The 23,126-nt window shown below is 37.0% G+C and overlaps 2 protein-coding genes across 2 annotated transcripts; both read right to left on the reverse strand.

The window, feature by feature from the left end:
• Nucleotides 1–3,583: 3,583 nt before the first annotated feature.
• On the reverse strand, nucleotides 3,584–5,673 carry LOC4350586 (disease resistance protein BAK6). The gene is made up of 8 exons (XM_026021679.2): nucleotides 5,583–5,673; nucleotides 5,355–5,487; nucleotides 4,782–4,853; nucleotides 4,546–4,689; nucleotides 4,297–4,440; nucleotides 3,903–3,980; nucleotides 3,716–3,768; nucleotides 3,584–3,624 (listed from the first exon to the last, which is right to left on the reverse strand). The coding sequence occupies exons 1-8, from the start codon at nucleotides 5,671–5,673 to the stop codon at nucleotides 3,584–3,586; spliced, it is 756 nt and encodes a 251-aa protein (XP_025877464.2).
• A 2,642-nt stretch (nucleotides 5,674–8,315) lies between these two features.
• On the reverse strand, nucleotides 8,316–12,066 carry LOC4350587 (uncharacterized). Its single transcript, XM_015760336.3, has 13 exons — nucleotides 11,865–12,066; nucleotides 11,585–11,691; nucleotides 10,771–11,025; nucleotides 10,580–10,663; nucleotides 10,441–10,496; nucleotides 10,219–10,354; nucleotides 9,890–9,986; nucleotides 9,724–9,790; nucleotides 9,512–9,610; nucleotides 9,333–9,422; nucleotides 9,085–9,239; nucleotides 8,886–8,993; nucleotides 8,316–8,703 (listed from the first exon to the last, which is right to left on the reverse strand). The coding sequence occupies exons 3-13, from the start codon at nucleotides 10,985–10,987 to the stop codon at nucleotides 8,538–8,540; spliced, it is 1,275 nt and encodes a 424-aa protein (XP_015615822.1). The 5' UTR covers nucleotides 10,988–11,025; nucleotides 11,585–11,691; nucleotides 11,865–12,066; the 3' UTR covers nucleotides 8,316–8,537.
• Between the last annotated feature and the right edge of the window lie 11,060 nt (nucleotides 12,067–23,126).

The following is a 23,126-nucleotide window of genomic DNA, read 5'->3' on the forward strand; positions in this document are numbered from 1 at the left end:
TTTTTTATCTATACCTAGACACATTTATTTTGTAGATTGTTCATGTGTATGCTTCTGTTATACTGCCGAGTATCACAGTACATTGGCATTAATTAAGTAAAACTAACTTATCAAACATACTAGGCTGCGTTCATTGCTCTGACTGGGAACTTTCCCCCTTCGGCATGAAAAACAAAGCAACTCATTAGATGATTAATTAAGTATTAGCTAAAACTAACTTTAAAAATAAATTAATATGGTATTATCAAGTGACTTTCCTATAGAAATTTTTTGCAATTTTTTGCGAAAAAAATACACTATTTAGCAGTTTGAAAAACATGTGCATGAAAAACGAGGGTATATGTTGGGAAAGCTCACTACCGAATGCAGCCTAGTATATGTCTGTTAGACAAGCAAGCAGATGAAAAATAAGAAGAACCTTTCTTTCCTATTGTTGTCGATTTTGTTTATAATCAGTGAAAAATACTTTCAACTACACGGGAGGTACAGATTCAGATTTCTTTTGGATTGAGAATTTTGATGTGACTACAAGTACTAATGCTACTTTTAATAGAATAAGCGAGCAGAAAATCACATTGTAATAGGCATGTGTCTTACGGTAATGAATTTTGATTTTGTTTTTATATCTATTATGTCTGTTTGTACTCATACTTATTTTTATCCATTTACTTTGAAAAACATACAATGAGTTGTGAAAGGTGTCCTTCAGTTTCATTAAGTACCTTATTATTTTCTAGAAATATAGGTATCATGCAACGTTGTTATGCTACTTGCTTTGATTTTTTTTATTTAACTTGTAAGAGATCTTTTCATGTGAAGATTTCCAACAACTGTAGCAAATCCATTGTTTTTTGGTAAACAATAAAATTTATTACTTATTTCCTTTTTTTTCTTTCATTTTTCTAATTTTTCATTTTCCCCCTAGTTGGTTCGATTGCTATATAAACACGTGAGTAGATGTTTCAGTAAATGATATTTTTTGGATATTAATGGTTGTAATTCTCATTACCATGCACTTCATTTTAACCCTCAACATATTTTACCACAATCTAAAATTGTACCTGGTCATTTACATAAAGCATATAACGTTTGTGTTACTACAATGGAGTAGATTTCTATGGTTTTTTCAGTCATTTTCTTCGTTTTTTAGGAAGTTCGGTTTTTGAGAAATTGTCGGAAAAAAAAGAGCTTTAAAAGCCAAACTATTCCAGGCCAGGTCGGTTTCTTCGGTTCTTGGGTTAAACCGAGTGAGGGCGGAAGGGCTATGGAGGGGAGTGTGCGAGCGATTGATCGCAAGAGCTTGGTTGACAGGGGCAACTGCACAGAACATGGAGAGGTATAGCCTACTTCGGTTTATGTGATAACATCAGTTTTCTACCTTTGAACACCGAGCCGAAAGCGAAATCCTGAGCTATGCAAGAAAAAAAGGGCTACCTAAATACTGCCGCATGCCAAACATAACTATAGTATAGTATAATTGTAATGTAATTAAGAGACATTTTTTGTTTGGAGGGAGGGGTGATCTTTGATCCTCTCCGGTGTAAATATTTGTTTTCTTCTTCTTAATGAAATGAATCGCAGTTCTACTGGGTTTTGAAGAACAAATTGTAATATAATTAAATTGTAACTTTTATATAACTTGTATATAACTATTAAAAATGCACATAACTTAAATAACCTGTATATAGAAGTTATAATGTAGTTACGGTGTAAATACACTACAATCATATAATAGTTACAATATAGTCAAGGCAAATTTGCTACAGGGCATCGAAAAAACGTGTAATTAGCTTGTGGACACCGCAAGAACGAGAATTTGCTGTCGGGCATAAAAAAAAGGTGTAATTAGCTGGTGGACACTCGTGGCCTTATTTTATTATTTCCGATGGATTTGGAGAGAGAAACACTAGTGAGAGTATGATTTTGCCCCTGCCATCGTTTTGCTTACAGTAGACTGTGTCTGGTTCGAACCAAGACTCAGTCCAGTCTCACTCCCCCGTAGCCGTCGTGCACGGCGAGGTGATGTTGCTCTGCCTGGACTTGTACCTTGTTCAAGAGGTGACGAGCACGGAGGAGAGCAGAGTCTTCGCGAGCGGTCACCGAAGCCACCAAATCTGACCCCAACTTGATTTCCGCGCTCGCACCGGCAGGCTGATCTGCCAAGGAGCGGGCTTCGTAGATATCCCGATTCCGACCATGTGTCGCCACCAGAGGTAGTGGTGGTAGGTGACACCAGGTTCGTGCCGTCGACGCCGCCGCTGGAGAGCGCCTAGAGAAGGGACGACAACAGGATGTGGTGGCCTGGCTTGCGCTGTGCGCGCCGGCGAGCATGACGAGGTCGCGGGGGTGAGGTGGGCACGCCGCCTTGCGACTGGCGAGGGAGAGTGCCCGGAGTAGAAACGACGGAAACATGCTTGTACGGTATGGCGACCGGCGGCGATCGAGTCGGAGATGAAGTGGGGGGATCAGCGTCTAAGGTTTGCGGGGATGAATCGAATCCAATCCACCACGCGGTGCTCGCCTTCTCGCTCCCTCGTTGTAAGTGGAACAATGACAGGGGCAAAATCGTACTCTCACCAGTGTTTCTCTCTCCAAATCCACCGGAAATAATAAAATAAGCCCGTGAGTGTCCACCAGCTAATTACACGTTTTTTTATGCCTGACAGTAAATTCTCATTCTTGCGATGTCCACCAGCCAATTACACGTTTTTTCGATGCCATGTAGCAAATTTTGCCTATAGTCAAAATGTAATTACACTGCAATAATACTATAGTTACATTTGAAAATTTTCTGCCTAAAGAACTTGACAATTTTTAGCAATTCACAAAATCAAAACTCAAGAAGAAACTAACAACAACAGGAAAATGCTCTTTCGGTTTGGTTCGGTTCAAATTGCAGCTAGAGTATTAATTAGTAACAACTGCATTTGTCCGAGGTGAAAGTTTCCCTTTCATCTGAAGCATAAATTAAACTAGACATGTTTATGTGAACTAGATGTATTCATGTTTTCTCTGATTTACTTTAGAATTATTAGGAAGTTGTAGAAATGATTGATGTAGGTATGGAATAGAATAATGGAATAACCTTATCAGTAAACACAAAGTTTGAATTCCAACCTATTGCAAACTAAAGTGAACATTAAGCTAGGACATGTTCAGCACTTCAGTGAGCACATAGGGTGTCGGTTCTCTCGCTCGATTTTTCAACTCACGCACGAGCTCGAACTCCAGAGCACAATGAACAACACGAGTGATCGCGGTGCTGCTGTTTTGCTGCAGCTTTTCTGTTCTATCTCATTGCCAATTTATGGAAAAAATAAGAGGAGCCCATAGCCACGAGCTCCTGCATACATGCCATGATTGGTTCACGACGAGTGCCATCCCACACGTTCCGATCTCGGGTACACGATGTAACTTGAGGCGCGCAGCCTTGCTTCTGCGTAGAGTGCAGGCATATGCTCCACAGGGGAAACACAAAATGCCAAGGAAAAAAAAAACTCTTCAGCATATGGTAATGCGATATTATTTTATTCCTTCATTTCCAAAAATATGCCTGAAATAGTACAGAATCATGTCCCTGGACTCAGTTTGAAGTTTTCGGCATGTCATGGACTACGGTAGTAACTGCAAGAATGACAATTCGAAGTTTATGTAAGCACACATTTGGCATGTATGTATAAAGAAAATGCAAAATCTTAGAATGATACATATATACCTCTGGTTACAGATTTCCTGGTTGTGCCGTACAAATCATTGTGTGCAACGTTCCTGTATGGAAATTTAGTTTTGTCTCAGTATGTTTTTTTTTTTCTCTCGCAAACATGTCTCGGCATGAATTATGCCGGACACAGATGCTCTGGAATGTAATAACTCAATATGTTAATAACATGTATGCAACTCACAGTTCATCCAAGGTGGTGACAAGACGAGAAAGGATTTCCAATGGCACGGTGCCAGTCAGCATATTGTCATTCAAATCTCTGGACATAAATATAAAACATATCGTTCAGTTTATTTGAGAACAATTACACATCAAAGCTGTATACTTCAAGGTTTTTAATACAGAATTGTAACTTTATAAGCTTTCGTTCGCTTCTTAGTTCTTATACCAGAGTCTCCTCTAGTAGCATTTCTATCAACATTTCTGCAACTTTATAATCTCTTTAAAGTTTTATTAGTTTTTCATTCAAACGAATATTATTTCAAGTTAAAAACATCTTGCAAGTTCTTTTTTTTTTTTTTGAGGAGGAGATATATTATAACTTATCAATGAGAAATTTAGAAATGAGCACATACAAGTAATTCAATGTTTCAATATCGCCGAGAGAAGCTGGAATAGAGCCACTCAGTGCATTATTGCCAAGCTCCAAGATCTCAAGGCTCTTCAGATTGCCCAATGATGGGGGTATAGCCCCTGTCAGGTTGTTCCCAGATAACCTCCTGCATATAACCAGCATTCATTTTGGCACTTCAAACAATATCCGGATTTTACTTCAATTTCTTCACCATTCGGCATATAAAATTGTTGTAAAAAAAATAGCATACAGAATTAGCAAATTGCTGATGGCGCCAAGCGAAGGTGGTATCGCGCCAGTGAGCAGGTTGTTCGAAAGATCAAGGCTCACAAGATGTTTCAGCTTCCCCAGTGTTGCTGGTATTGATCCATTTAGGCGACTCCCATACAACTGACTGCAAACATGATCTGTTAGTATTTTTCCAGCAACTCAGCATCTGAGTTCAAGCTGTCATGTCCTAAGCAAAGTGTGTTATGAAATTGTTACAGGTACTGGAGATTTTTCAGTCCTCCCAATTGAGGAATCAGAGGCCCTGAGATGAGTACATTCAACAAATCCCTGCACAAAAGAAATCGAACAATTATGTTCACTTTGAACTGCACAAGATTTACAGATAAAGTATCTCTTGGCTTTTTTTTATGGCGTATTAAATTTCAGCGGTTGTATGAACATTTCAAGATAAAAGCTCTGAATCTTCAACGAAAATGTACAGACGCAATTGTGCATGTGCGTGCACATGCTACTGATGCCTTCTCTTGTACTCCCTCCGTTTCAAAATGTTTGACACCGTTGACTTTTTAGCACATGTTTGACCGTTCGTCTTATTCAAATTTTTTTTTGAAATATGTAAAACTATATGTGTACATGAAAGTATATTTAACAATGAATCAAATGATATGAAAAAAATAAATAATTACTTAAATTTTTTGAATAAGACGAATGGTTAAACACGTACTAAAAAGTCAACGGTGTCAAATATTTTGAAACGGAGGGAGTATTTCTTATCTCTTCACATTTTGACATTTATTTCAATTTTTAGAAGAGAAAGGAAGGCCTTACACACGGATAACGGAGTTATCATTGTTGCAGGTAATATGCATCCAGGTGCAGGGATTGTGAAGGGTTGGATCCCATGTTTGCAGCACATTTTCAGGGTCCTCCCAAGCTACCTTTTGCTTATACAGTATGTCACCTTCAATTTTCACCATTGAAAATAAAGAACGGAAATTTCAGAAGTTTAATACTATGTGAGCACACATCATTTAGTATGTGTGTATATATATGTACCTTCAGTGTTGCAGCTGACAAGTGTTGCAAGAGCAACAAGGCCAGTGAGGACAACAGCTGATACTTTTGCTTCTGCAAACTTAGCCCCCATTACCGTGGTTGATTGAGAATGTTTTGAAACTTTGAGAGCTGCTTGTACTACATTGAAGTGCATTGAGAGGGAAGGCTTTTATACAACTGCAAGGAACTAAGAATATGGTTTCTAACCAATATTTCAAGTCTTTTTGACCTGGTAAAGCTTTTTCTTCCACTCAAGGATAAACTTTTTCAAAGGTAGTCAACGAATAAACTATGTTTATCGCTTTCAACAATGCGATGAACCTTGTGAGATAAATATTATTTTCGGCAATTATGCTGAATCTTGTGAAACCTTTTATTTATGAGGTGTTTTACAGTGCTCTCTACTGGTGGTAGAACCAATCTAGACCATTTATGTTTTTCTAATTCAATTGATCATATCTATTTATACTACCACATCAACTCCCGATAATAGAATTTGTTTTGTTGAAAGTAGAACTCATAAATCAATGGCTGACACTACTTCTAGTTCCATAATACTGGTAAGAGAAAACTAATAGTAGAGACCACTGTAAAGGACCTCTTTATTTTTAGAATTGTGGTGATCCTTTGTGATACTTTCAGCTTTACACTCTGACGCTCCAGTGCATCTGATGAATAACAAGCCATTTTACATTCAAAATGCTCATTTGGGTCACTAATATATATGAGTTAAGTGAGTCATGTGCTCATCTAACTATCCATGTGAGCATACCGGCTATACACAAGGCCTGCCCTGCCATCTTGGATTGAAAAAAAACTCTTCTGAAAATTTTCATACCTAGCAATACAATTGAGTGGAACAAAAATATGGTAAAAATGAAAGCTGCTAGGGTTTGATAGCAACTGAGAGAGGATTGAGAACTAGAACTCATCAAAACTGGCACACGTGAAATGATTTGGTTTCACTAATTTCGTGTATTTGTCAATTGGTATGCTATGAGAAAGGGAAAATACAATGAGAGTTTCCTACACGTTTATAGATGCATTTTTTAATCCTATTTGGCATATGCCATATGTACAACGTATGCTTGTATGGATAGTTAGATTGGCAAATAACTCACTTAACTCACATTAGTGACCCAAATGTGTATTTTCATATTAGAGTAACATATATGACACATCTAAACAAGTTGGATGACCATTCATGCATTTTACACATAATCCTAGTATCAAAGAAACAAAAAGGAAAAAACATGTTTAAATACGTAGGTTATGGAAGGATTTATTTTCTAGGATTAATGTCAAAACGTAGGTTAAAATAAACAACCGTTTTTAAGGGATGTAAATAATAATAATTTAATTATATAATGATAAATGTAAAAGAAAAACTTGTTGAGAATACCAAAAGGGTAAGGGTTAAAAAGGCGTTGTAGATACACACTCCCTTCGGTATAGTAGTAGTAGGCATTTAGGATAAGATTCATTCGAACTTATAAAATTCCAGCCATTGAAAATTGCTCAAATGTTTAAGTTAAAAATAAAAAGAAATGGTATGCGTGGATTTGACTAAAAACTTATTAAATTTTATAAACTTATTATAATATAAAATTGATGTTTGTAATTTTAAAAGTTTGACCAAATCTTATCCTAAACATCAAATATTTATGATCAGAGGGAGTGCGAATTCAAATACATGGGTTATGCCATAAGAGAAATTAATCATAATTTTAAATTAAAAATATATAATAAAATATAAAACTCTTAAGAAAATTATGTGTCAACTTTCAACTGCACGTCACTTGACTAAAGGTGTGTTTAGTTCACGTTAAAATTAAAAATTTGGTTGAAATTGGAACGATGTGACGGAAAAATTAAAAGTTTGTATGTAGAAAAGTTTTGATGTGATGAAAAAGTTGGAAGTTTGAAGAAAAAGTTTAGAACTAAACTCGGCCTAACTGCAAACATGCTTGCACTATCCTTGATGGTGTAAAGTTTCAAACACAATCCAAGCCATGGCTGAAAACCATTAAACAATTCTGCCTCCTACCACCCATTGGACTTGACTCTAGGGCAGTCAATGCTTATCCTTAGTTAGGTTAACTTCAATGGTAAAACAAGAAGCCGGCCAGAAGAACGTTCTTGCCATCTAAGCAATCACAAAGTTTTCTACATAAGCTTCCAACGGCACATGTGTCCAAGTCTCGCAGTCAATGGAGGAGCATTGTGGCAAATTTTTTTCTAGCAGAAATTTTATATTTCAAGTAGAAAAAAAGTATTTTTGTTTATCTAGACCTGGACTTTTCTCATCTATATTGTCAAAAGAACCTTTTATAATAGTTAATGATGTTCCTTAGGCTAAGCAGGAGAGATTGTTCATGATGGATTCGTCTGTTATACTACAGACTACGACAGTAGAATGGCATTGTAGTTAAGTAAAATTAACTAATCAAACATATTGTACTCCCTTCTTTTTTTCTTTTTTTAATGTTGGACACTGTTGACTTCTATACACATGCTTTGATCATCCTATTTAAAAAGTTTGTGCAAATATGTACAAATATAAGTCATGCTTAAAGTATTTATAATGTTAAAACAAATTACAACAAAAATAAATTATAATTACATAATTTTTTTTGAAAAGATGAATGATAAAACTAATGTCTAAAAGTTAACGACATCAAATATTAAATACTGTAGGCTTGAGGGAGTATATCTGTTATAGCAGCAAGAAGATGAAAAATAAGAAACACCCTTCTTTCCTATTATTGTTGATTCTGTTTATAATCAGTGATAGATACTTTCAACTACACAGAAGGTACATATTCTGATTTCTTTTTGGCTCAATGCCATATGCTGAATCCAAACACTTCTGAATTGAGCATTCCGATGTCTTTGCTAGTACTAATGCTACTTTTCATGGCACAATGAAATGAAGCGTTTTGGATGTCTGAAGTATCATTTTGTTTCCACTTCGTCTTCATCATCCAGATGCTCCTTGAGGCTCTGAATCTGAGGCTGGCTATCAACATTATCCCAGATTGAATCAGTGCTAGGCAGTTCATACCCTTCGGGTCTCAGCGACAGCGCAAATTCTGGTAGATCTGGTAAGGATTGAAGTGCACTGCTCCAGGAAATAAGAGTTTGAGTATGATCATAATAAAGATGAGGAACAGATTGTTCAAGCATGTTCTTGAGCCAAATCCAAAGAAAATTATCATATCAACAAACACGAAAAAGCATTTCGCTTCAATTTCCAGCTTTTGAATCATTTTCATGGAATTTCTCTTGAGATCAGAGTATTACCTGTTATTGTCTTGTTCAAAAAGATATCCATACATTTGGAATCTCTTGCACGCAGAATCTGGGATTTTCTTGTGCATATTCCTCATGATACCCCAAGGAGGAGGTACCCTGAATTCAGTTCAGAAACAAAATTCCTATCACCGCATATTCCGATTAGCATCACACATAAAAATACATTCTTCTCAGAGAAAATTCAGACCTTGTGATGGGGTTTGCCAAGCAGAAGCTCAAACAAGCCCTCTTGCTATCTGCAACTAGATCATCAGCTGCAGAGAGGCAGCACACTGCACTGATGTGGCTGCTGGCTTCATTGCCTTTGTCAAGCACAAGGCCATGGTAGTAGTATGCTACTGCCTGATGACAAGATGCAACATTGAGTTAAATATCAGAATTCAAGGCCTTCTTGCAGATTTCAGGATCTGTGTTTGTTTTGTTTGTTCAGGCAACCTTGGCTTCCATGCATTTCCACTTCAGAAACAGCAGGAGCTTCTTCCCAAACGAGTCGCTCGTGTCGCATCCCGATAAGCAATAGTGAGCCTGAAAATAGTGAGATATATCAGAAATTTCACAGACAATGTTCAGTATGCATGATCAGATATAGTTCTGAAATAAAAAAGTTGCATTACCTGTGAGAAATAACTGACTAGCTCACAGGCTAGCCTCCTCTTTACTGACAGAGTTGCCTTCTCACACTCTGAAGCCAATCCAAGTTGTATTTCTACACACTGTTTTCATAGTGGAGACAAACATAAAGAAATGCATGCCTCAAAATTTCATTATAGTTTCTTCAAAATAAAATTTTATTCATAGGATTTATATAAAGGAGACATTTTACTACCTGAGCCAATGCTTGAATTGAAATGGCCTCAAGCATACCTTCCTGAAAATAACTAGGAAAACTTTTCCTGCAATAGTACAAAGCAAGTCTGAAAAGGTATCCATAAAGGGATTGATAAAAGGTGATATATAGTCAAGGATTTGTGCATTTCAGGTTTCAGGCATACTTGACTTGTGCCGGCATCTGTACAAGTATACGGTGCACGCAGTAATCTAAACATCCTGATGCTCTGAGCAACGAATCGACGACATCCTTCTTTGCATCTACAGAAATAAATCAGTCAATGTTTCATTTTTCATCAATATCACTAAATTTAGTAAGTAATGTATTCTTCAAGTGATAGAATTTCCTTGTATAGATATCAAAATGCATTCTATAATATTGTTCAGACAATTCAACTATGTTACAATTAAGATTAAAAACTAAGCACATATCACCAATGTATGAATATTCATAAAAATTATAGAGATATTTACAGCAAAAAGATGAACAGACCTTCTGATACCTTCCTTTCACCTCCAACTTGACCGTTCTTCGGAATAAGTATCAGGTTGGCTTCAAACAATGCAAGCATCGCCATCATGTGGATGACTGACAGAACTTCATACCATGCACTTGAAAGACAACACTCCTGAATTCAAAATATCATCTTTCAATAAAGCAATGAAAAACATCAGACAACTGGAATTACAGTTGGCGCTTATCCAGAATACTCACTTCGTCATCATCCAAGGTCCTCCATCTGAATTCCACCGATGATTCAAGACGGCTTTCTGTTGAAATCATAACAATTTCACTGTCAACATCAAGCTTGATCCTGAAATTAACACAAATTTTAGGAAGCAAAAGGCCAGACCTTTCATTGTTAAACCAAGAACAACTGGCAAGTACTCCTCAAGGGCATGCTGTAACTCTGAAACATCCGAAACATCCGCGCAATCTTCATATGTAGTCAGCAACCGAACACAACAAAATCAAAGAACAATTGTCAGTATCCTAGCATTACAAAATGTTCAGAATCCAGTAGCCAGAGAGGCAGTGACATACAGATATCTTCAGAGAGCGCGACAACGCGGTCTCTGAACTTTGAGAGGCGGTCGACGAGCTCCTTGGATACTAGTCCTCTGAGTGGATGGGCAACATCACTGTCCACCGGAATGCGAATTGTCGGCACGAATATGGCAACCTCCTGTATGACGCTCCGGCGCTTCTTCCCCTTCCCTCCTACCTTGCATTTCTTAGGGATTGATGCACCACACCCCATCTCTGTAAGTGATGAAGATGGTTGGATCACCAATCATCCTTTTGCAGAGAAAAAGCAGAGATCAGATATCATAGCAGCTTGCAATTTACTTGTAGAAAATAAAAATTGGTTGTTCATCTCTGGCAAGAGATTTACCAGACAAAATATCTAGAAGCAACATATGAAACTAGTAACTAACACTAACATTAATGTGCAGATAACTGGATCAATGAAGTGAAAGCTATTGGCCTCTGAATCAGAGATCCAAGAAGTGATCAACAAATGCTGGATCTTGACACTAGCAGAGGGGAACCAGAACATAACACACCAAAAAAAAAAACCCAGCATTTGGCATACTAGTTTTTTGTTCTAACTAAATTAATGATACAAATTTAACCATCTGATTAGTTATCCAGATGGGGCATCAGCATGCTCTGAATCTCCACACATACATACACGCAACTCTGAAGCTCTGAAACCAATAATGCATCAACTCAACAGATGCAGGCAACAGTACACACACACACACAGATGGGCATACAGATCAGCAAACCAATAATCAACACATCCAAGAACCACCAAGAACTCAACCAATCATACTAATCCCCACACACTTACAATCTGAGCAAGGCTGGAGCCCCACACAGAGGCAGCAGAAGCAAAGCAGCCAGGAGACCTGAAACCTGAAGAAGAGACAGATGTGTGTGTGTGTGTTTGTTTTGACCCTGCACATCGAAACAAAAAGGGTCACTGGACCAGGCTTTATACTTGGCGAAACAAGCGGCAAAGCGAGGAGGAGATGCAACGCAAGATGGCACTGAAAACTGAAGCTTTTGTTCAGATCACACTGCAACTCTCCAAGAAAGAGAGAGAGAGAGAGATCTTGGCGTGTAGATACCGAGGAGGAGGAGGAGGAGGAGGGGGCGAGGATCACATGGCGAGGAGCACATCACAGGTGGAAGATTAAGAGGGGTGTACTGACAGGAACTAAAGTATGATGGTCACCGTCGTGGGTGCATGGGTGCCAGTGCAATTAACTGCTGACATTATTTTATGCTCAGGAATCATGCTCGGATGAAGAAAAATATACTCCCTGGAGTAACAGAAAAGAGTGATCGATCTCTGAAAGTTTCCCTGGAGTTTAGGATTGACGTGGAGTTCTACCTGACACAAGAATTCAGCATGGTTAAATATATAGGTTTGTTCGTTTTAGTGTGAGACATGCATGGTTAGTTTATTCGTGGTTAATTCTCAAAAAATAAATATTCATGGTTAAATAGGTTTTACTCATTTCACGCTTCGTTAAAGACGTGTTTCTCACTATCTTCGTCAAAGATGGTTAAATAGGCACATTGGCACGTTTGGTGTGAAAAAGAGAAATTGTGTTATCTGTTGCAAGGCAGTAAATAAAATTGGAGTATTCATTTACAGGAAAGAAAATTGTAATTTCAGCCATCAAACTGTCTACAGTATTCATTTGGATATAATAAATTATTTTTTTTTAAAAAAGATATAGCCTTCGGTCTCTGTACCAACTAAGGATGCACACGACCAACAACAGGATTTGAATCATAGTAGATGGAGTCAATGGTGCTTTGTGATATACTCCATAATTAAATGGTAGTTGTAGTACTTCCATTTCAAATTATTGTAGAAATATTATAATTATGCAATGCTTTCTGGAATACATTATTTGTTTTGAGGACATAGTACTCAATGTTTCTTGAAATTAGTCCTAGATAAAATCTGTTTTGGAAACCACACCCTTGCACCAAATCTTGATCAAAGGAGTATAAATTCTTCAGTACACAACTTTTGATCAAAAAAGGAAGAAAAGAATAATACATAAATGCACCCAAGTGAAAATGTTGTCCGAAAATTCCACATGAATCCCACGTGTCCGCCTCATTTTCCTTTACGGCCTGTTTGGCAAGAGAAGGGAAGAGGAATGGGAGCTTGAAGGAGGGAGTTGATGGTGGGATTGGTCATGGGAGTTACTTTTTTACTCCTCATCCCTTGTTTGGTTTCACATCGAATTCCCTCCAAGTCTCACGAATTAACAGGCCTTCCCTAGGTAAGAGATGGGTGGGAATTGGACCCCTTAATTCCCCATCCCAAACCCCCTCGAATTCCCAAGTCCTCCAACCAAACTACAGACTTAAACTCCTAGATATCATAAACTCCTATTCCCCATCACCAACTCCCTCCAACCAAACAGACCGTTATGCCTTGTCAAGGCAGATGTTTAATTTTACTTGTCATGCCATAAATCGGGTTAAAAATCCAAAAGAGTTAATCTAATTAACCTAAGATCCATGCAAGCAATTGTTGTACATTGAATTTGATATACATTATTTTTCGAAACACAGTGTAGACGCGGATGCTCATATAAACACGTGTGCACCTTACCCCTATGAGCATCTTGAAGACTGGGGAGACCGTCATATATATGTCTTAAGATTCAAAAATGAAAATCATCACAGGCGCCTTGTTGATCATATCGCTTATCACTAAAATAATACTAATTAGTCATAAATGCAAGCACCTATGTCAATTTAGGACTTAACTAATCTGGGTAGACAGGTTCCAATGTAATCAATCAGTTGAATGTTAAGCTCACTTCGTAATTTAATTAGTAGCAATTAATTTTTCTTATGTGTAAAGCTATTATATATATCTATATATATGCGTGGGTGGTAGGCTGGTAGCTATATATCTTGCGTCTGGCATAAAAGTAGTGAGAAGATGTGGCATGAAACACTTGTGTTGCCAGGGCCTTTTTTTGGGACAATATTTTACACATGGGGTTGTGAATGAACGAAAGTGTAAAGTGAAAAGGCATATGTGCATGACCAATGGGGTTTATAAGGATTCCATTCACGGGTGGAGAAACCATCTTTGGTTGGTCCATCAGATTTCACAATAGTCCCGGTTGTATTAAAAACTAGGACTAAAAACATCTTTAGTCCCGATTTAAAAGCTCCAGGGTACTTTTCAATCTTTACTACCGGTTGGTAAGGTGTTACCAAACGGGAGTAAAAGATCTATTTGTAGTCCCAGTTGATAACACCAACCGGGAAAAAAGATCGCCATATGCTTTACTCTTGGTTGATGTTACCAACCGGGACTAAAGATCTATTTGTAGTCCCGGTTGGTAACACCAACCGGGAAAAAAAGATCGACGCGGAGATTGGAGAGGCGTGCGCGATCGGATCGAGGTATCTTCTCCTCTTCGTTAACTCCTCTCCTCCTCTCCTCAACCTTATCTCCTCCTCTCCTTATCTATTCCTCTCCTTATCTATTCCTCTCCTTCTCCTCTCTAGTGCAGCGGCAGGGCGCGGAGGGCCGGCGGCTGGCGGCCTCGCGGCGGCAGGGCGTGGAGGGCCAGCCGGCCGGCACGGCGCACGACGAGGCGGCGGTCTGCGCCAACGTTTTTTTCTTTCTTTTTTTTTTGGGAGAACTTGTGATTTGGATATGAGATTGGTGTGTGATGTATTTGATTTGTGTGTGATGTGAATATGTGATGAATTTTGTAGAAGTTGTGATGTAATTTTTTTTAAGATTTTGTGATGTATTTGAGATGATCGATTTGTGGATTTGGAGGCAATTTGAGGATGATTGATTTGGGATTTTGGGGATGGGATGGGGTGAAATCAATATATTAAAAACAATGAAGAAAATAAAAGAATAAAGAAGCAACCGGATCTAGTCTCTTTAGTCAGGACTAAAAATGCTTTATCGTTACCAACCGGGACTAAAAATGTATTTTTACTCCCGGTTATTTCACCCGGAACTAAAGATAGCGATCTTTAATCCCGGCTTCGTAGTCCCGGTTGGAAAACCGAGACTATATAGGGGTTACGAACCGGGAGTAAAAAGCACTTCTCCACCAGTGATATGTACATATTCCCAATAGAAAAGGGTGGAAATTATCCAAAAAGATAGAAAATGTTGGATGTTGACAAACAAGATCAACAATATGATACCATGCATATTGTTTACAAATCTCCTAGTCCAGTTGAAAACCACTTGGAGAAAAGCTATCTTTCCAAAACATAGAAAACAAGAGCAACACGGTTACACAAAGGTTTGCTCATGACATGCATCCATGTGCATGCCCCAACTAGGGTCATTATTTGAAAGTACACTGCTCTTTGGTTCTTTCAGGAGAAATTAAAGATATCATCTTTGACCTAGTTCCTCCTGATTAACCAGAAACAACTATGACTAGGTCCTATTCAGGGTGTTAGCAATATTTATTTAAGATTTTGTTTCATTCCTGTATGAATGCAGCATTCACACATTATATCAGCCGTTGGATGTGTGGCATTAAACGATTAGGATCACACTTTTTCCATTGAAGTTTCTACCGCTTTTTTAAAAGGAAAATTAAAGTGATTTCTTCTGCCAATGGAAGGTGGTTGGCAAGTGGATCACACATGCAAAACTATCACCAGATAGCTTAGCTAACTACTCCCCATGATGCAACCATCAGTAGATCAGATATGTGGGGCTACTAGCTTAGATATGCAACTTGCATAGTGCAGTTACAGCTTTACTTGTCTAGAAGCCAGCCATGAACATGAACTGTACTAGTATATGCTCCACTTGCTTGCATATATAGAAAAAATACAATAAAATAAAACCTGGCTTCCTTATGTAATTAAGGACCACTGCCACATGACTGATCATGTATGCTTGCAGGCTTGGTGGTCAGTAAAATATTAACAATTTAGAGTTTTAGAATGTACCCAAAAAAAATAGGAACCATTATTGTGAACATTCATCAGGCTGAATGGCTGATCATTGCTGATACTCCTACAAACTGATGTGCTTAATGATCCAAGAAATCACTCTTCCTATATAACTCTGCCAATAATTGTGCTTAATTTGCGCGTTTCTGATGACGCAGCAGTAGTCGAGTTATCCATTAATTATCTAGAAAAAAACTCTGCTTGATTAGCATCCAGTATGGAAGGATGAAGAAATTAATCTATATATATGGTACTTTAAAATAAACAGTAGTGGGGCGATGGTAAATCTGCCACCATGCACCCCTAACTAGCTCCCTACTTTTGTGAATTAAAGAACGTAGAATATGAGTTCAAAGTGCCCACTTATCAGTTGAGAGGATATGAATGAATTAAGAGAAGATATATATAGAAAGTGGTAAAAAATGGGTTAAAATTTTCTGTTAAATATCCGTTTTAATGTATGGGCAATATGCTAGTATGCAGAAAATTAAAAATTCCAGTGCAAGGATGGAGAGAGGTGAGATAGATCAGCAGCGTAAGTTCTAAGTCAGGGTAGATATACAATTACTAGTATATATTATATAGCACTTGTTAATTAATCAGTTGCTGCATTTTCTGAAGCAAGCATGCATGCATCCATTCCACAGAGGAATGTAGGTTCCCAAGCCGTTCTTGCATCGATCGGCTTAATAGCGTGATATCACTGCGTGCATCACAATTCGATATGATCTTAATTCTTTAATTACGTCCTCAAGTTGACATCAACATATATTATTAAAACTTAGCAACAAAGTTGCAGTGATAAATATTTATATTTTTGCGTGCATGGATGCATCATATATACATGCATTATGTACCCCAAGTGTGTACTGCTTAAGTTAATTAGAAGCTCAGCTGATTGACATGAAGATCAATTGCATTGTAAGAAACATGGATTATGAGAGATACATATGAATAATTTCAAGCAACCGCCTAGGTATATATGTTGGTTTGAAAAACTTGATCTAGATTGAATGAATGTATAATAGATATATAATATCAGGACATATAGTACATAGCCTTTGACGCAAAGATGGAGCTGACTAAGCTAAATATATAAAAAAAAGTTTAAAATTAAGCATAAAAGGTTGCTTCTCCGTTCCATATTACAAGGCATTTTGAGTTTGTTCTAAGTTAAACTTCTTTGAATTTGTTTCAAAAAAACTTCTCCGAGCTAACTTTATAGAATAATATAGGAATATTTTCAACATAAAACAAAAATATACCATAAAATATATTCAATGGTGGATTTAATGGTACTAATTTTGTGCTGCAGATGTTGCTATGTTCTTCTTATAAATTTGGTTAAAGTTAAAAAACTTTGACTGATTTAGACAATCAAAAATGCTACATATATAATATGGAACAATATGGAACAGAGGAAGTACAAAACATATTGGTTTCAAAACAAACAAAACATCTGAGAAGGTTGTGAGTTGTGTCAAACTAGAAAAATGCATGGATTCCAACTATTTAAGCACTACATAAGAGTACTAATTGTGCCGTAACATCTGCAGTGGCTTGTTTATTTTCGAAAAGAAATTAAGTCCATTTTTTTGGAAAGTTCTACTTCTATTCCAAATTTGCATTTTTATATTATAGACTGTGTGGAAATTGTGCACAAATCATGTAGCTATTGCTTCAGGGAAGAAGTTAAATATTCGTCCTAAAGCCCAAGCTATCGAAGCCCAATTTCAGTCCACGCTCGAACAAGAGGAACTTGGGCTAAGATTCACCCACCACGAGCTAGACCATCTAGCACTACTAGAGTTGTCTTTCCCAATTACATAGTACTACACAATATATAATACTATTTATTAAGCTATTATTTTGTGAGGACATATTATTAAGCTCTTAATTCCTTTAAAATTACCCATAAGGATAATTAAAATAGTTGAGTCTGTTAATTAAAGTAGTATATATAGTTGAGATAGTGCCAATCTCTTTTTTTTTTATTGCGGGGAGCCAATCTCTAAAAATTAATACATCAAATTATTATTATTATTTATTTACCTTTCATCTTCGCTAATCACATACAAGTATACAACAAAATTCACCGTATGTAGCTGGTGTCGAAGATTGATGACAAGTCAAAAAGGTTAATATATATTTTTCTCCCCTCACCCTCTCTTTTCCTTCCACATCAACAAATTTGTCTACTAGCACAGCAGGTAGTTTTGTGGGTCAGATATTAATTACTATTGCATACTCCTTCCGTCCCACAAAGATGTTTTATAAAGTCAAATGCATATCATGCAAGGAGCCAAGAAAGATGTTTTATAAAGTCAAATGCATATCATGCAAAGAGCCAAGAGACAAACATACCCTTCATTACTGAATAGAGAAACTAAGGGGAAAAAACAAGGAGGAAAGATATAATTGATAGTGCAGTGACAAGAGGTGTGTAGTAATCCCAATATCCCATGTTCAATCATATGCTCATAATTTGTTCTTTTTAAAAAAAATTGAAGGGACGTCTTTTCCTCCAAATGTTTTTTTTAAAACGAGGAGGCGAAGGGAGTCTAATGGTTGCATAGAAAAATTGAAAAGAAAAGAGTAAATTTCACCGATCCACATGTATTATAATCTAAGATACACAAAACCTTGGGGTTTTCAGTACGTGGCATATGATTTTAGGTATTATGGCTATAAAATTTCAAAGAACCACCAAAGTAGATCAAAGTCAAAATGAACAATAGTGTGGTTATGTGATATCATACTTTGATCATAGAAATTACATCATACTTTGGAATTCTACAATTACATCTCAAAATTATAAGCTCTTTGTTCATCATAGAAATGTTATATTCATATAAGTATATAAGTATAGCTTTAAAATTTTGATACAGTAGTATATCAATTTGATTAACGGTATGGTTTTATGAAACTTTAAGATCATAATATCTAAGGTTATGTGACGCACCAAAATTAATGTGGTTTTGTGCAACTTAGACCATAATAGGTAGGGTTTCATAAAATGTACCCAAAAGAAACAGTGATATTAAGAAATAGAGTAGACCCCACTGATAAAAATATGTTTTTTTTTTGGAAAACCTAAAAATTAAAAAGGATCTTTTTCATGCAGAGAGTATGCTTTAAGCTAGCTGTCATAAATCCTGTAAATCAGCTGTAAAATAGAGAATTTTCTTAAAATACAATAATTGAACTAAATCCAATGAAAACATTGAAAATTTGTGCGTTCCGAACGATCGAGTCATTATTGGAGCTTACGATCGAGTTCCATCCATGAACTTGCACTGTTTAGCTATATTATCTAAGGGCTGGTTTAGTTCTAATTTTTTTTCCTAAAAACATCACATCAAATCTTTGCACATATACATGAAGCATTAAATATAGATAAAAACAAAAATTAATTGCACAGTTAATATGGAAATCGCGAGACGAATCTTTTGAACTTAGCCATAAGTGCTATAGTAACTCATATGTGCTAATGACGGCTTAATTAGGCTCAAAAGATTCGTCTCGCGGTTTTCAGGCAAGTTATGAAATTAGTTTTTTCATTTCTGTCTAAAAACCCCTTCTGATATCAGTCAAGCATCCGATGTGACACCTAAAAATTTTCTTTTCAGCCTTCTACAACAGTGATTCAACTTTGCAAAAAGGAAAACACAAAGGACAGGACAGTTGCAGGGAGTAGCTAGAAAGACTTCCATAGTGGAAAAGCGAGATTAGTGAGGTCAAACAAAGCACGCAGCAGCAGCATCTTTAACACTAAACAGAAGAGCCCTTTCTCCAGAAAGCTGTCAATGTCCTGGATTCACTGTGGCCGTTATAAATAGCCGGAAAAATTTTTAATTGTCTCTGATCCACCTCTACGGCCGTGCATGAAGAAGTTAATAACACTAAACAGTGATTTAGTGCGTTGAGCCCTTCACCATGGACATAATAACAGTTTGATTTCACTGTGGCTTGTCTCACAATTTAGCCAAGCATTGTGTCGGTAAGTTTGAAACACAGTGGTCTCAAAATTCAGATAGGAGTAGTCCAATTCTGGTGGAAGCATGACAAATTGACAATTGACAAATGCTAATTTGAACAACAGTCCGGCTCCAATTAATTATACTCGATTATACAAGAAATAGGGCAAAAAAATATGAACAAACCAATATTGGTTTGTCCCAATTTCATCAAAGCATGAAAAAAAAAGCTAAATAGGTAATAATAAAAATAATAATAAACTGTACATAGGGATGGAAAATACTAAGATATTCACTCTGAGAGATGTTTTGCTCCTCTTATGGCTCAAGTTTTGGCATCTCCATTAATTTTCGTGTCCAAGAGTATTGTCCATAATTCCTTTTGCCGGAAAACTCTCTGTGATTCCTCTCCTTTCACTAAGAAATAGGGAAAGTCAAGATTTTATTTGAAAATATTCTAAGATTCTTTTGTGCTGGAATTTTATTAAAGCAAAACTATCGGTTAATTAAAAAAAAGGAAAACATGTTGGCGGCACGAAAATGTCACATGTGTGGATTTGTCAAGGAAAAATAATTCAGATCGAATTTCTCGAGGAAAATAAATTCAGCAGTCCGTACTTCACTGTTTCGTCATTCCAATAAGTGAAGCCTGTTTGTTTTCTCTAGCACATATTTTATTTATTTTTGTTAGGACAAAAGCGTTGTAATTGCTTGTTTGAAGTATATTTTTACCGTGGGGATTGTGTTAATTATATAATCATACCTTTTCAAAGAAAATAAAAAAAACTTCTCATAGTTCCCTATTCCTATCGGTTGTAAAAAAGAATAAGCCAAAGTAAAGATTTTAATTTTAAAACATAATTTTAAATTTGATTTTTAGATAGTTGTAAAAATAATTTTTTCGGCGATACTAACTTTTAAGTTAAAATTTTTCATACCTAATACTCCCTCCGTTACATAATATAAGAGATTTTGACCTTTTACTTGTACTGTTTAATTATTCGTCTTATTAAAAAATATTAGAATTATTATTTATTTTATTTGTGACTTACTTTATTATCCAAAGTAACTTAATCATAACTTTTCTTTTTTATATTTACATAAATTTTTTTGGATAAGACGAGTAGTCAAACAGTGTAATCAACATATTTTTATCGCTAGTATACCGTTACGGTTTACAATTAATTTTCGGGCGACGCACGATGCCCTTAACATTACAGGTCCGGAGGTCCCCTTGGGCGCAGAGGATCCGGGGTCCGTCCGCCGCTCAAGGCACACGCAGGGCCGTTGCCGATCAGGCCGACAGCTCAGCTAGTGCTGCTGCCTGCAAATGCAACTGCAATGCTCCGTGTGCGTCGGTGCAGGGGCATTTGTAAATTTGTCACCGGTTTTTTTAATATTATAACGATGTCATTTGAATGATAGTTTTAGTGGTATTTTTATAATTTTTTAGTAGCAATCTTGCGATAACGATTTAAAGTAGTGGTAAATTTGCAATTGCCAAAAAAAAAATCAGTGTTAAGCACCATTACCGTCCCAGGCTTAGGAGCTAATGATACTGACTCCCAATCCAGTGTTAAGCCTGCCTTTGCTGATTAATCACCTCATGCCTGAAACTCTCAACTTGGCAAGGAGACCGAAGGTTGAAGTTAAATATTACTCCATCTGTTGCAAGATATAGGTTGCGTTCGGCTAGGCTAGCTAGCACTGCGGCTACGACAGCAACTGCCTATGGTATGTGTATTTACAAATCTACTTACTCCAGTTTCCCAATGTAAGTCATTCTAATATTTCCCACATTTATATTAATGTCAATGAATCTAGATAGATATATATGTCTAGATTTATTAACATCAATATAAATGTGGAAAATGCTAGAATGACTTACATTGTGAAACGGAGGGAGTAGATAAGTATACTATAAGTGATTATTTTTGTATAAAGAGAGTGATATTTGGTCGATCACATCGTGTAAGAAGAAAAGGTTTAGGTTACGATGAAACCTAGTCCCCTAGGAGCTCTCCTTACCATATTCACAGAGACTCTTCTCTATCCTTTTTTTCTCGTTGTTTTTGAGTCTGGTTGTCTTCGTTAGGTAGCCTAGTGTGCTTTTTTTCTCAAACGCGCAAAAGGATTGCACGTCAATATATTAGAGGAATAGAATATTTGTTACGCGACGCAATCAGTCAGACCGACCTATGCCAAGAAAAGAGAAAAAAAAAACCAAATTAAAGAAGAGACGAACGACTACTGTGACACTAGCCGTTAGCCTAGTGTGCCATTCCCCCTCTATGTAATCCTCCATGACATGCGTCAGCTGGTTGCAATTAATTGGTAAAACTATTTTTCCTTGCTAATATATCAATGCTCAGGGTAAAAGGCTTTTGCCCGTTCAGAAAAAAAAAATCAGCAAACGAGCCGTAATGGATGATGAGGCCATAATGATGATGTGCATGAAGAGATGAGAGATGCATGATGGTTCATCACAAGGCGACAACAGTGGCGATCAGAGGGATCAGTTATCATCAGAGGAAGGTTCAGGGCACTCACTCCAGAAAAAACTAACCAGCATCAGAACATGGCATGCCCCCTCTCTGGGAAAACCATTTTCCTGACACTGTTCAGCATTTTTGGATCACAGCAATACACATGACATGAGCCTCCTCCTACCATTGCCCACCAACTATACCCACCAGGTGTCCATGAGTTGTGGCCATGTGGCTGGCTGTGCATCCATGCATGCATCTTGGACTGAAGAAGAAGAATGTTGCATCTCAACAGAATGCCATAGCTACCAGTATCATGGACAGTGTGATATGATTGATGATTCTTGCATGATTGCACAATGTGTACTTCCTCCGCCTCGAAATAAATCAATTCCTGGCTATGAATATATCCCAAAATAAACCAAATACTAGCTATGAATTAGATTCGTAGATATGAATTGTTTGTTTCTTTGGCCCTGTTTAGTTCCAAAGTTTTTTTTTCCAAACTTCCAACTTTCCATCACATCAAACCTTTCATACACACATTTTTTCTATCACATCGTATCAATTTCAACTAAACTTCTAAACTTTAGTGTAAACTAAACATAACCTTTATGGATGTATGTGAGTGTATATGCATGGATGTTACTAGTAAACCTTTGGTGTAGTGCTCATCATCTCCAATCTGAGTCAGTCTGGTCCAGAAGAAAAAAAAGGTTACCTAACCCAGCATGCCCCCAAGTAGTCACATTTAAGCTTGCTCATTAATGTGCCAGAGTGGTAGATTTGCTGCACCAGTTGACCCCATCCCCATGTGAGTTTGAGTTGAGTCCATAGGCAGTTTACCATTGACCAACAACACAGGGTGGTTTTTAACATTTCAACATTTCACTAGCTCTGCACATATTGTTTTACAGACTTCTACTGATGAACTATGAAGACA

The sequence above is a fragment of the Oryza sativa genome, chromosome 11, assembly GCF_034140825.1.
Source record: "Oryza sativa Japonica Group chromosome 11, ASM3414082v1".
Taxonomy (NCBI): Eukaryota; Viridiplantae; Streptophyta; class Magnoliopsida; order Poales; family Poaceae; genus Oryza; species Oryza sativa.